The sequence below is a fragment of the Pelophylax lessonae genome, assembly GCF_965119305.1.
Source record: "Pelophylax lessonae genome assembly, chromosome: 1".
In the NCBI taxonomy this organism is placed as follows: Eukaryota; Metazoa; Chordata; class Amphibia; order Anura; family Ranidae; genus Pelophylax; species Pelophylax lessonae.
Genome location: NC_138768.1, coordinates 883,018,552 through 883,033,185, shown reverse-complemented (window position 1 = coordinate 883,033,185; position 14,634 = coordinate 883,018,552). Strand labels below are relative to the sequence as shown.

At 42.5% G+C, this 14,634-nt stretch overlaps 2 protein-coding genes across 2 annotated transcripts in view; both read left to right on the top strand.

Annotated features, from left to right (window-relative positions):
• The window catches only part of LOC309550673 (cytosolic phospholipase A2 gamma-like), a gene marked incomplete at its 3' end in the record, with an annotated part of 276,802 nt that overhangs the window by 96,427 nt on the left and 165,741 nt on the right, over positions 1 to 14,634 (top strand). The window lies entirely within an intron of this gene.
• LOC309547993 (cytosolic phospholipase A2 gamma-like) overlaps positions 1 to 14,634 on the top strand; it is a gene marked incomplete at both ends in the record, with an annotated part of 104,930 nt that overhangs the window by 83,388 nt on the left and 6,908 nt on the right. The window contains one exon of the mRNA XM_082247980.1: positions 12,366 to 12,523. Within this exon, the coding sequence (XP_082104106.1) occupies positions 12,366 to 12,523 (158 nt within the window). The remainder of the gene's footprint in view (positions 1 to 12,365; positions 12,524 to 14,634) is intronic.

The window sequence follows — 14,634 nt, the reverse complement described above, 5'->3', positions numbered from 1 at the left end:
CAGATAGGTTCTAGCAATCATGTATAGTACAGATGGTAGGGGACAGCAGATTAAGTATACAAGATAGAGTAACCTAGTGCAATGATAGATGATGGTAGTCCCAAGAGCTAGCAATCTATGCAGATGATAGGAATAGCTTAGATAATGATAGTCCTTGTAATATGCAGTAGATGATAGTGAAAGTATAGGTTAGTAAGGAATCCCCTGCGGGGTACTTATCACTAGATAGTTAGTAGTAGCAAGGTCCAGTAGTAAGGAGTGATCCGGTAGCGAGATACGGGATCGGTAGCGAGGTTCCGGTTCAGTTCAGGCAAAGGGTATAGCTAGAAGCTCCGGCAGCACAAGACAAGGTAAGGTGAACATGCGGTTTGAACGAGCAATGAGTGAGAGCAAACCGGCGATTGAAATAGCCGCTCATAGCGGCGCTCGGCGATGATGTCATTGCCCTTAAAGGTGTATGCGTTCCATTTGGATAGCAAGATGGGACGCAATATTAAGAGAGAAATGGAAATAAAGGTACCATAGGTACCAGAACATTACACATGGCCAAACGTGCAATAACGCAAATGGAAAAAGCTACTGAAAGCAGGTTTAACAGCTGCTTTTTCCCGGCGTCAGAACTAGCTTTGCAGCACGTTTTTTCTAACGTCCCGTGTACATGGAGCCTTAGACATGTTCTCCATATGTTCTCCACTAATAACTTTATCCAAAAAATCAGAAGTATACCCCTTTAGTAATAATTTACTCTTCATTAATTGTGCTTGTACATGAAAATCTTCATCTTTACTACAAATTCTTTTAACTCCCATAATCTAGCCCTTAGGTATAATTTTGTATCCAAACTAGATGATGGCCACTTCTTACCAACAGGTAACTGTTCTGTCAGCTTCACGTACACATTAGTGCTTAACTCCGAACCTTGTTTCTAAATGATGACATCTAAAAATAATACTGCTCTTACTGAGTTCACTGAGTTGATAATCTAAACATATATTATTGTCAATAGAATTCAAATGGACTAAATGGCATGGACTGAGTCTTCCGATCCCTCCCAAATAAATAGGAGGTCATCTATAAACCTATGATAACATTTTATTTGAGGTCTACACACAGGTACATCTCATAAAATGTAAATATCATTAAAAAGTTAATTTATTTCAGTAATTCAATTCAAAAAGTGAAACTCATATATTTTATTTACAAAGTAGATGTGTTACACACAGAGTGATATATTTCAAGCATTTCTTTCTTTTAATTTTGATGATTATGGCTTACAGCTAGTGACACCCCAACATTCTGTATCTCAGAAAATTTGAATTTTACATAAGACCAATTAAAAAAAATGATTTTTAATACAGAAATGTTGTCTTAGTGAAAAGTCTGTCCATGTACAGTATAGTATACAGTCAATACTTGGTCGGGGCTCCTTTTGCATTAATTACTGCATCAATGCGGCGTGGCATGGAGGCGATCAGCCTGTGGTACTGCTGAGGTGTTATGGAAGCCCAGGTTGCTTTGATAGCGGCCTTCAGCTCCTCTGGATTGTTGGGTCTGGGGTCTCTCATCTTCTTCTTGACAATGCCCCACAGATTTTATATAGGGTTTAGGTCATGGGAGTTTTCTGGCCAATCAAGCACAGTGATATCATGATCATGTGACCAGGTATTGGTAGTTGTGGCAGTGTGGGCGGTGCCAAGTCCTGCTGGAAAATGAAGTCAGCATCTCCATAAAGCTGGTCAGCAGAGGGACGCATGAAGTGCTCTAGAATTTCCTGGTAGAGGGCTGCGCTGACTTTGGACTTGATAAAACACAGTGGACCAACACCAGCAGATGACATGGCTTCCCAAATCATCACTGACTGTGGAAAATTTTGCATTTCATTTGGAAATTAAGGTCCGAGGGTCTAGAAGTGGAGTGGAGAGGCACAGAATCCAAGTTGCATGAGGTCCAGTGTGAAGTTTCCACAGTCAGTGTGATGTTTGGAGAGGCAGGAATGAGCCGTCGTGCGATGCGCAGCTGACCTAGTTCCCCTTCACTGGAACTCACGTTTGTTAAGTGATGCAGACGATTTAAAGCACTCTTTATTTTTGTGACACGTGAGTTAAATGAGAGAGATTTCAATTTTTTGATAACATTTTTAAACGTTATTGCACTAGCAGAGTTCTCTATTCTTCTTCCCCTGTATGAGAACTTACCTTGGGTATTTCCTATTCGGTCTGGACTGCCATGGTTTAATTGGTTTACCCTAAGGACTAGGGATTCGATTTGGGCGAATGGTTCGGCCCAATCATAACTTTGGGCCAAACATTGGCTGTTTGATGAACACCCGAATTATCAGGGTATTTGACCATTTGTTTGGCCCGCCGAACAACCGCAATGCACTGCGCCACCGCACAGTGCATTGGAAGCCCTAATTGGCTGAAGCAATGAAAGCTTTGCCCAATCAGGGCACAGAGCACTGTCAGAGCCTTGATTGGACACTGTGATGATGACTCTATCCAATCATGGCTCATTGCTCTTAGTCCCAACCCACACTATAAAAAAAGTTTTTCCGATTTGCAGTGTGATGTTGGCGTGGAGAGAGATCGACCAGGACTCTCTTCAATGCTACTAGAGAGTTAGTGTGCTATAGTGTGCTATTCTGATTCTATTGTCAGTATAGAGTATTAGTTTAGTATGAATCTAATAATAGTTCAGTGTGAGTGTAGTGTGACCATTCATTTTTACTTTAGTGTAACTTTAGTGTGAATCTCGAGATAGTGCAGCGTGAGTGTAGTGTGACAATTCATTTTTACTTTAGTGTCAGTTTATTTTGTCAGGGCAGGTTTCTGCAGTAAATTTCAGTGCGTTACTGCACGTTTATCGCAGTATGTTTCAGTGCGTTACTGCATGTTTACTACAGTATATTTCAGTGTGTTACTGCACGTTAAACGCAGTATATTTCAGTGCATTAGTGCACCTTTAACACATTATATTTCAGTGCGTTACTGCACATTTAACGCAGTATATTTCAGTGCGTTACTGCACATTTAACACAGTATATTTCAGTGCGTTAATGCACGTTAGACGCGGTATATTTCAGTGCATTATTGCACATTAAACGCAACATATTTCAGTGCGTTACTGCAAGTTTAACGCTGTATATTTCAATGTGTTACTGCGCGTTTAACACAATATATGTTAGTGCCTTACTGCACATATAGCGCAGTATATTTTAGTGCGTTACTGCACATTTAACACAGTATATGTCAGTGCATTACTGCATGTTTAATGCAGTACATTTCAGTGTGTAACTGCACGTTTAACGCAGTATATATCAAAGCGTTAGTGCACGTTCAAAGCAGTATATTTCAGAGTGTTACTGCACATTTAACGCAGTATATTTCAGTGTGTTAGTCAGTGTTGTCAACTTACAAGATTGAAATTAACTGACACAACACCCAAAATTTACTGGCACAGCCAAGTTTTTACTTTTTTACTGGCATTTTACAAAAATTTACAAAAATACAGTTTTAAGTGCAAATTGCAGTAAACTGCAAACAAGTACAATATGCAAATAGCATTGCAATTTAAGGTAAAAAAAAAAAAAATATATATTGCTGTTATTTTCAATATAATAAGGGCAAATTATATAGCCCATCAGTTTTTGTCACCTATGTCCAACTGGAAAGATTTCCCCTAATTTTTGTTCCATAGCCACCACAGAAAGTGAAGGAAAATCCCAGTTAGCTGCTGGGATCACCAGAATTGATGTCCCCAATTCTAGAGACCTCCTGTCTCCATCACACTATCACCTCCAGTCTCCATCCCTCCATCTCCTTCTGTCTCCATCACGCCATCCCTCCATCACCTCCTGTCTCCATCACACCATCCCTCCATCACCTCCTGTCTCCATCACACCATCCCTCCATCAACTCCTGTCTCCATCACACCATCCCTCGATCACCTCCTGTCTCCATCACACCATCCCTCCATCACCTCCTGTCTCCATCACACCATCCCTCCATCACCTCCTGTCTCCATCACACCATCCCTTCATCATCTCCTGTCTCCATCACACCATCCCATCATCACCTCCTGTCTCCATCCTCCATCAGCTCCTGTCTCCATCACACCATCCCTTCATCACCTCCTGTCTCCATCCCTTCATCACCTCCTGTCTCCAACACATCATCCCTCCATCACCTTCTGTCTCCATCACATCATCCCTCCATCTCCTCCTGTCTTCATCACGCCGTCCCTCCATCACCTCCTGTCTCCATAACCTCCTGTCTCCATCCCCCCATCACCTCCTATCTCCATAACCTCCTGTTTGCATCCCTCCATTACCTTCTGTCTCCATCCCCCATCATCTCCTGCCTCCATCCCTCCATCACCCCCTGCCTCCATCTCTCCAGTCTCCATCCCTCCAGTCTCCATCCCTCCATCCCCTCCTGTCTCCATCTCTCCATCGCCTCCAGTCTCCATCCCTCCATCACTTCCAGTCTCCATCCCTCCATCCCCTCCTGTCTCCATCTCTCCAGTCTCCATCCCTCCATCACTTCTGGTCTCCATCCCCTCCGTTCTCCATCCTTCCATCACCTCCGTTCTCCATCCCTCCATCACCTCCTGCCTCCATCCCTCCAGTCTCTATCACCTCCTGCCTCCATCCCTCCAGTCTCCATACCTCCAGTCTTGATGCCCTCCTGTCTCCATCTCTCCATCACCTCCTGCCTCCATCTCTTTATCACCTCCAGTCTCCATACCTCCATCTCCTTCAGTCTCCATCCCCTCCTCTCTCCATCACTCCATCGCCTCCTGTCTCCACGTGTCCATCACCTCCTGCCTCCATCCCCTGCTGTCTCCATTACTCCATCACCAATGTCTCCATCCCTCCTGGCTCCAACCCTCCATCACTTCCTGTCTCCATCTCTCCATCATCTCCTGCCTCCATCCCTTTATCACCTCCAGTCTCCATCCCCTCCTGTCTCCATCTCTCCATCACCCCCAGTCTCCATTCCTCCATCCCCTCCTGTCTCCTACCCTCCATCACCTCCTGCCTCCCTCCCTCCAGTTTTCATCACCTCCTGCCTCCATCCCTCCAGTCTCAATGCCTCCATTCTCCATGACCTCCTGCCTCCTTCTGTCCTTTGTTACTCCATCATTCCTTCATCCATTCCATCCAAAACTCTATATCTCAATCCCCTCCTCTATTTATTACCTCATCCCTTCATTACTTCATCCCTCCATCTCTCCATATTGCCATCATACCATCCTTCTATCCACAAAGGTGATTGCAAGCAAGACTGCATGTACATGTGGGAATTACCATCTGATATCTTAAGATAAGGAAGTCTGAGAATGCAGGCTTGCCTTTCTTGTGTTCCTGCCCTGGGTTGGTTTGTTTGTGCTGTGGATGACTGGGCAGTTGCTCAGCTGCTGGGCTAGTGCATGACTCACACCACAAGGGCTCCTCCATTTCGGCTGCTCGGCTCCTGGTGTTTTTAAAGGCTGGCGGGATGCGCCAAGACATTACTCGCCTCACCAGTATCATGCCCCACAGCCTCTATCAGATCTGCTTCCTGAGCCCGAACCCAGGCGGCCACGCCTGCAGGCACCAGCCTAATACAGGATAGTCTCGGGGAGCTCCGGAACTGCGCATGTACAGTTCCAAGTGTAGCTGCTCACAGCTTTTTTTACTGACACTTTTCTCCTATTACGTGCTGAATCCTGTGATCTCTCCCTGTCTGTCACAGATAAGATCGACCTGCTTTGTTTACACAAGCAGGCGGATCTTCTCACACTTTCCCCGAGGATCGGGGAAGAGAGGTGATGATCGCCGCCTCTCCTCCTCCGGCCCGACTCCTGCTGTGTCTAAACATAGCGGGAGCGAGCCTACGGCGGCGCACGGGCGACGCCGAGACAGCTAGGATTCCAGCGACGTGGACCCAGGGCTGCCACTGTGCCGCGGTAGCAGCACAGTGAGCAGTCCTAAAGTGGTTAATGGAGTTTGCATGTTCGCTAGAACATTTCCCCTGTTCGAGATGTTCTGGTGCGAACCGAAGGGGGGGGGGGGTGTTCGGCTCATCACTACTCTTCAACACAAAATCCTTCTGTTCCTTTGACCTTGTATGGAAATTGCGGTCCCTCTTTCACCCACCATAGGATCCATAGGAGCTTCATGCTTGCCATACACAAGTTTTTAGTGCCTTGTATTTCTGGAATTTTTGTATTATCTGTAAGAGCCTACTTCATTTGTGCTGTTAAACCTTGTTCAATTTATTATCAAGGCGACTGCATCCACAATATTGCATTCCTTGCATGTTATTTGAAAACCAAAGAAACATATTGGAAAAAAATAAATAAAAAATGACTTCCAAGTGCGGAAATCCCTTTCAGGTGGAATTTTCCATTTATACGAAATTGAACTTTAGGCCTTACCACTACGCATTGATAAAAGTTTTGACAAAGGATTTATTTGTCCATCTTCTTCTCCTGCAATTTACTTAGACCATGTGTAGATTATCGGGATCTCAACAAAATCACGATCAAGAATTGTTACTCCCTCCCTCTCATTTCTAAAATTTTCCAAAGATTTGGATCTGCTCGATTCTTCACAAAACTTGATCTATGGGGGCGCCTACAACTTAGTTCGCATCCGTAAGGGAGACGAATGGAAAACAACATTTCGGACCCGCTTCGGCACTTCAAATACCTTGTAAGGTCTTTCAGGCTATGCAACGCCCCAGCCACTTTTCTTACATTTTGTGAACAATATTTTTTGAGAGTTTTTGGATAACTTCGTCATAGTGTACCTAGATGATATTCTCATCTTTTCTGCCACCCTGGATCTTCACAGGATGCATGTAAAGAAAATCTTGTCCACACTAAGGCAGCACGGACTATATGCAAAGGCAGAAAAATGCAAATCCAAGAAACTATCAATCCAGTTCTTGGGGCTAACTATATCTACAGATGCGATTTCTCACCGATAAGAAAGGCCATCTTGTCTGTCATCATTAATCGGCCTGCTCCCACCGATAAGAAAGGCATTCAGAGATTTGTGGGCTTCGCCAATTTTTATAGAAGATTTATGAAAAATGTTTTCACCACTGTCTCTCCCATCACCCAGTTGGCAGGTCAGCATGTCCGATTTCAGTGGTCCCATAAAGCTCAGTTGGCGTTTGATAAAGGAAAGACTTTGATTACATTCTCTCCAGTATTAAAGCACTCAGACCCAGCCTTGCCCTTTGTCCTCGAGGTTGAATCCTCAGAAGTCGCCACAGGAGCCATTCTATCACAATGTCAGGGAAACAATACTCTGCTTCACCCTGTAGCCTTCTTCTCCAGGAACATGCGTCAGCCAGAGAAGAACTATGATGTGGGTGACCGAGAACTGCTGGCCATTAAAACAGAACTGGAAGTGAGGTGATACCTGATGGAAGGTGTTGCTCATCCCATCATGATATTTACTGATCATCTGATCATAAGAACTTAGAATATCTCAGAAGCGCCAAACGGCTAAGACCACGACAAGCCCAATGGGCCTCATTCTTTTCAAGATTCAAATTCCATCTTACTTATCGCCCAGGAACCAAGAACAGGAAAGCTGATGCTCTTTCTCGCAAGTTCCTAGAAACTCCTAAAACGGATGTTCCCAGTACTATTCTGTCTCCACATAACTTTTTATTGATCCAGCCTCAACTAGAAATGTCAATCAAGCAAGTTTCTGCTCTGTGTCCTAAATCTGAAACCCTCCCATTGAGGAGACACAAGGGACTCTTATGGCATGATGACAAGATTTTCATCACTCAAGAAGTAAGACCCCAAGTTCTTAAAGCCTGTCATGATCATCTATAGTACTTGCAGGTCACCTTGGAGTTTGAAAGACATGTGAACTCATTCAAAGGTCATTCTGGTGGCCCAACCTAAGACAGGATTGTAAAGACAATGTAAATTCCTGTGGGACGTGTCTTTGAGGTAAACTCAGTAATGCCAAGGCCTGGGGCTTGCTGAGATCCCTCCCGGTTCAAGAACAACCCTGGAAAATGCTATCAATGGATTTCATTGTGGACTTACCCCCCTCAGATGCATTCACTATCCTCCTGGTGGTAGTTGTCCAAAATAGCCCTTTTTTACCCATGATAAGCACTCTGTGATGGAATCCGGACACCCCGACTGAGTATCTCCGCCAAGAACATGCTTTCTAAGCTCTGGAACACGGGATCCGTGAATCTGGCTATTGTTACCCCAAGAACTAGACAGTACAAGTTTTGGAGTGAAACCAGAATCAAAACGGTTTAGTCAAACACATGCACACAGAGATATACACTTCTCAGACAACCCCTCCTCCTTAGCCAATCCACACAAACATACACATCCCATAATAAGCTTACTCAAGGCAGACAGGAACAATAGAACAATGGAATGCAGGTGTTCAACAATAACAAACCCCCACCCCACTAGCAAGGGTCTATGAAACCCTTCTGCAATATATCTTCATATATTTCCTGATGGATATTGTCCAGAAATATAATTGTCCCAAGTGAAAGAGCCCTTCACTCTTTCAACACAAACCACACATATAGAACCCAGGATAACTGGGGCAACACCAAATGCTGAGTCCGGTGTGGTTGTACAGCGAGTCTGATTAGTGCAGACCCAACTGGGGTTCTTGGTCACCCTGTGCCCCTAATAGTCACAGGGTGACTTACACATAAGAGGGGCTGGGGAAGCTGGACAAAGAGTCTCCCAAGCTCCCTAAAGCAATCTGGGTTCCACAAGCCCCTCAGCCAAAGTGACTCACGTCACACACTCCTTCAGCTACAGACTTGGAACATCTACTGATCAAATAAATCATGAGGTTGCATGGATTGCCCTGTAGTATTGTCTCCGATAGAGGGGTGCAATTTACTTCTGAATTCTGAAAATCTCTGCAAAGTCCTGAAAATTGAAGTTTGTCTGTCCTCTGCATACCACCCACAAAGTAATGGACAGACAATAAGAAATAATCAGACTCTGGAGCAATACCTGAGATGTTTCTCTACATTCACCCAAGACAACTGGGCATCCCTTCTCCCATATGCCGAATTTACTTACAACAATTCAGTCCACGCATCTCCTAACCAATCACAATTCTGAGCAAACTACGGTTTTCACCTCTCCTTTTTGTCAGACATTATCCCAGAAGCTTGAGTACCTGCAGTCCAGGATAGGCTGACCTTTATCCAAACCAACTATTAGGCGTTCCAGGAAGCCATGCAGAAGGCTCCGGAGGATTACAAAAGTCATTTTGACATGAGGAGAAGTGGTTATCCAGTGCTGAAGGTTGGAGCAAGGTTTGGCTTTACACAGCAAACCTCAAACTCACCTGTCCTTCTCGGAAATTGGTCCCAAAGTTTATTGGACTTTTCGAAATTAAGAGGGATATTAAGCCAGTAGCATTGGGACTGAACAGTAGCATATTTTTGGTAAAATAAAATCCCAATAAGCGTATTATGAATGGTTCAGCAAAAGTTATCGCGTTTACTAACTATGGGAAAGATTTGTCATTTTTATTCATTTACTTTTTTTTTTACTAGTAATGGCGGCAATCTGCGATTTTTAGCAGGACTGCGGAATTGCAGTGGACAGATTGGACCCCTAACTGACATTTTTGACACTTTTGGGGGGACCAGTGACATTACTACAGTAATCAGTGCTGAAAATATGCACTGTCACTGTACTAATGTGTCGGGGTTATTGGGGGTTGATTAAAATAATAATAGGTAAAAAGAAAAATGATTTTTAAAAGCCATGTATATTTCATATTATGCATAAGAGATTCTGAATGGTGCTGCATGGCGTCCATCTTGTTTTTAAGGTGAAATAGAGTTCATATATGTATTCTAACAAAATGTCTCTCACAGGCTTACAAAGGGTCTATGGTTTCAACAGAGATCTTTGTATTTCTATGTAATCGTAAATAAGATCCCTTTTGACATCTCGATCAGATAAAACTTAGTCAGTCTGACGCTATGTTAAAGGGGGTGATATCTCAGTCTGTCTATAAGTATTTAACAATAGACAATGGCTCAGTGTTTCTCATCAAACATTTAAAGATGAACTATATAAGTTTTTTTAAAGGTACATCATTATATGTGAGACGATATTAGCCATAATTATATTATTATATTATGTAAGGCATATACATATATATTTAGGAATGTTATATCACATTTTGGGTTTATATTCTCATAGTAACAATCTTACTTAGAATTCTTTTTCTAATAAGTGTAAGGACATGTGTATCTCGTTACTAATTACCTCATTTCAGAGAAGTTTGTGTGTAGGTCTGGTGTAAGTTTTTATGACACTATAGATCTTCCTATCCTAGTCTGGATGCCTGACAGTTATGTCAGAATCCAAATAAGTAATGGCTATTCACTAGCCAGAGGTCAGAGAAGTCATCAGATAAGAACATGATGGGTAATTGTTTCAAATTATGTTAAATACAAAATCTAATGAACGGTACGATACTGCCCTCTGGAGGCGAAATACCAGGTGCAGTCTTGAGATAATTTGAGATATTCCAATATAAAAATATTATATTGTGTTAAAAATATAATTATTGAAATGGCATTACTTGCCAAGGTTAATGATGGAGATACAGGTGGACATTTATGTATGTACTGGGAGTCTGGAGAAAGTTTTATGTTGTGTTATATGATTAATCTCACATATAGAGAAATCATTTAACTTTATTATCCAAGTATGGGGTTAATTATCAAAAGGGGTGTGTCTCTGACCTCACTAGTTTAGGTATAGAATATCCCATCCAATAGGGATAATGTTTCATTCCTCTGGGTTTTACTTATGGTAATTTTTATAGCTCTTTGTTCTTACCATATAAAAGACCAACCCAGATATGAGATACACACACTTTACACTACTGACAACACACCTCACACTTACACCACACACGCTATTAGATTCCTTAACAGACTCATCCAGACATACTCCATATTTGTCCAATCATTCATCTGAAACTTGAAGGGAAGCCACCATCTTAAGAAAGGCATCCATCTTAGGACTCTGGTAACGATTTGAAGCTAGCAGCCATAAGTGTGGTAAATATGCCTTGCTATGTTATTTGATTTTATTCAACAATTGTTTATTCCTTCCTTATATGTTTTATATTGCATATTTAAGGGTAATGAGATTACAATCCCAGCCGTATAAGCCATGGTATATTTTTCTCTAAAAAGCTGATTTTTGTTTTTATACATTTTTATTAATATCAGATTCAGTGCATTATTTGCAATTTTAAGTCTTCCGTTTTGCATGGCTTATTCTCATTCCTTCTGCAGTGGAATGACTTTGGGCCGTGTGATTCGCAGACCATTGTAGTCTGTTTATATAGAACATTAATTTATGGCTTATACTATACCTGGGAAGAAATGGTAATCTTGCTTTTGTTTTACTTTCGTTTTACTTTCACTTTGCTTTAGTTTCACTTTCATTATTGAGCTAAACATCACATTGCATTGATTGTTTGAAGTTGGTATTTTTTCTGTAGAGTTATCTTTTTGTGTCATTTCTTGTTTGATCATATATTGTGTTTACATGTCTGGCGAATAAATATTTTTATATATATTCCACACTGTAGACTGTACTCACTAAGATTGGTATATGCTTTTAAAAAGAAATTAATCAATTAAAAAGAATTCACGACATTGATTTATGGCAATAGGTGAAGACTCTCCTTTTTCACAGATCTTTGCTTATTAACCATGAATAAATACACTGCTATATTCAGAGCAGTATAAATATTCTGACATAAGTACGAGCGCAAGATATTTATTATTAAATATTCTTACAAATGACACTGGCAGGGAAGGGGTTAACCTATGGGTGATCAAAGGGTTAAATGTGTCCCTGGGAGAATACTTTCTAACTGTGTGGGGGATGGGCTTGCTGCATTAACACACAGATCTGTGTTCCTAAATAGGAGGATCCCCATGTTCATCACTGACAGAACAGCGGTGTGCTGTGTTTACATCGGCAGTCCGCCGTTTTGTCTCTATGGGGAGCGATTGTGGGTGCCCGGCGGACATTGCAGCCGCCGAACCGACTGATTGGCTTCCTCTGTGGCCAATTGGTGCGTGTGCGCCCCCACTACAGTTACGTCGTTTTGCGGGACAGAGCCGACCTGCCGCAGTATATGTACTGCTGGCGGTCGGCAAGTGGTTAATCTGGAGGCGGGGCATCTCAAAGATAATTTTCTAAAAAAATATTTGCCAGAATGTCTCTTTAAAAAAAAAAATACTGGAAAATCAATAGAATGCTCACAAGTGCACCTGTAGATGTTTTTGTGTTATTAATATTTTTATTGGTTTATTTCCCAGATAAAAACCTGGAAAACTGCGACCTCCTCCATAAAGAAGAAATCCATCTGGTGGACGCCGGGATAGAAATTAATACTCCGTACCCGTTAGTGTTACCTCCTCACCGCAAAGTAGATCTGATTTTGTCTTTTGACTTCAGTGCAGGAGATCCATTCGAGGTAATCACATTTCTATGGTCGATCAATGCATTTCAGTAGCAGATATAATAGTGAATTTAAAAAAAAAAAGGGATGAAATAATTAGTGATTAACTCAACTTCTCTACCCCGAGGCTGCATTCATACCCGAGCGTTGCATTTTTTTTTCATTTGTTTGTGCATTTTGTCACACGTTTGCATGCTTGTTTTCACATGTTTTTGTATAGCGTATTTTAAAGGTTTTTTTTTAGGTTTGGTGTTTTTTTTTACCACTTTAACCACTTGCCGACCGCCGCCCGACTATTTACGGCGGCGGTCAGCCCCTCCCAGGCAAAGTGACGTATCAGTAACGGATCAGGGCACCCCTGACCGGGTACCTCCGTTGACAGATGCTCCTAGTGCTTCCCGAGGGCTCCAAGCACTCCACCAGACACCGTAACCACTTCAGACCCCATGAACCGCCGCAGCTTGGTTAGGGTCTTGCAGCCTCCTACCCACCCTGGACCTATGACAAGGCTCCAGGTTCCTGTGGGTGAACCTCTCTTTGCCCAGAGAGTGCAGCAGAACAAGCTCTTATACAAGCTCTTACAAGAGCTTAGTGATTCTCTAAGGGAGTATGGAGGACATAGCAATCCCTGCAGCAGATTCCCCCAATAAGAGACAGGACTCTAGATTGAGGTGAAGGAACTCTCAACAACTTTATTGAACAATACTTATATATACAGAATTTGGAACATCCCGCCCCCAACAACCGCTTTCCTATTGGTCAATTGTAAAGTACTTGCAGTTCCCCTTCTGGTCCTCCTTAGCCATGCAAATGAGGAATTAAAAATGAGTCAGCAGTGATTGGTCAGATAGCTTGACCAGAAGGACTGCCAGGTACAAGGAGACAGAAGCCCCCAGGGGGCAATCAATGTACACAATAGCCAGACACAGAACAATGGGAGGTCATTAGCACTTACAAAGAGACAGGGCAATCCACATTCCCAATACACAAACAAAAGGAAAACCTTGCTGACATGGAAAGATATGTAATATACACAGCATTTAGGAATTACAGATTTCATGGCAAATGGGAATAAATCTTAATATTCCTATATGGAGATATTGCTGGCAAATATGAAGCAATCCAATCCATTACTTATCTGTCTTTAAATTCCAGTGGTGGTGAATACCGTCACAGGTACGTCACTAGCCTGGGAGCCAATAGGCTAGTCACACGCTCGTTCACTAGGAAGCCCGCGCGTGTGACCGTCGTCTGTGAAGGGAGAAAGGCAGGCGGCTAATGTAAACAAAGCCGCCTGTCATTCTCCCCTGTGTAAAAGCACAGATCACTCGGTCCTGCTATGTAGGACCGTTGATCTGTGCTGTTACACACACAGCAACATCCAATGACAGTTAGAAACACGCCCCTAGGGACACACTTAACCCCTCCCTCTCCAATAAAGTTAACCCCTTCCCTCCCAGTGTCATTTTTACAGTAACGGCGCATATGTATAGCACTGATTACTGTAGTAATGTCACTGGTACCCCCAAAAGTGTCAAAAATGTCAGTCAAGGGTCCGATCTGTCCGTCGCAATGTCGCAGTTCCGCAAAAAAAGTCCGCAGATCGCCGCCATTACTCGTTAAAAAAAAAAACAACAAAAATGACAAAAATCTTTCCCTTAGTTAGTAAACGCAATAACTTTTGCGCAAACCAATCAAAATACGCTTATTGTGATTTTTTTTTTACCAAACATAGGTAGCATAAAACAAATTGGCCAAAAATTTTAAAACATTTTGATTTTTACATTTTTTCTTTGGGGAATTTCATATAAAAAAATGTGAAAATTATTGTTATTTTTGCAAAATTGTCGCTCATTTTTTGATTATAGCGCATGATCAAAAAATCGCACTGGTGATCAAATACGTCAATTTTGTTTGGATACAGCTTCGCACAGCCGCGCAATTGTCCGTTAAAGTAACGCAGTGCCAAATCGCAAAATAGGGCCTGGTCAGGAATGGGGTAAAATCTTCCGGTCTTAAAGTGGTTAAGCTTATGATCTACCAGAACACCCAGATCCTTCGCCGCTATGGATTCCCCCAGATCCTTCTTCGCTATGGATTCCCCCAGATCCTTCTCCGCTATGGAT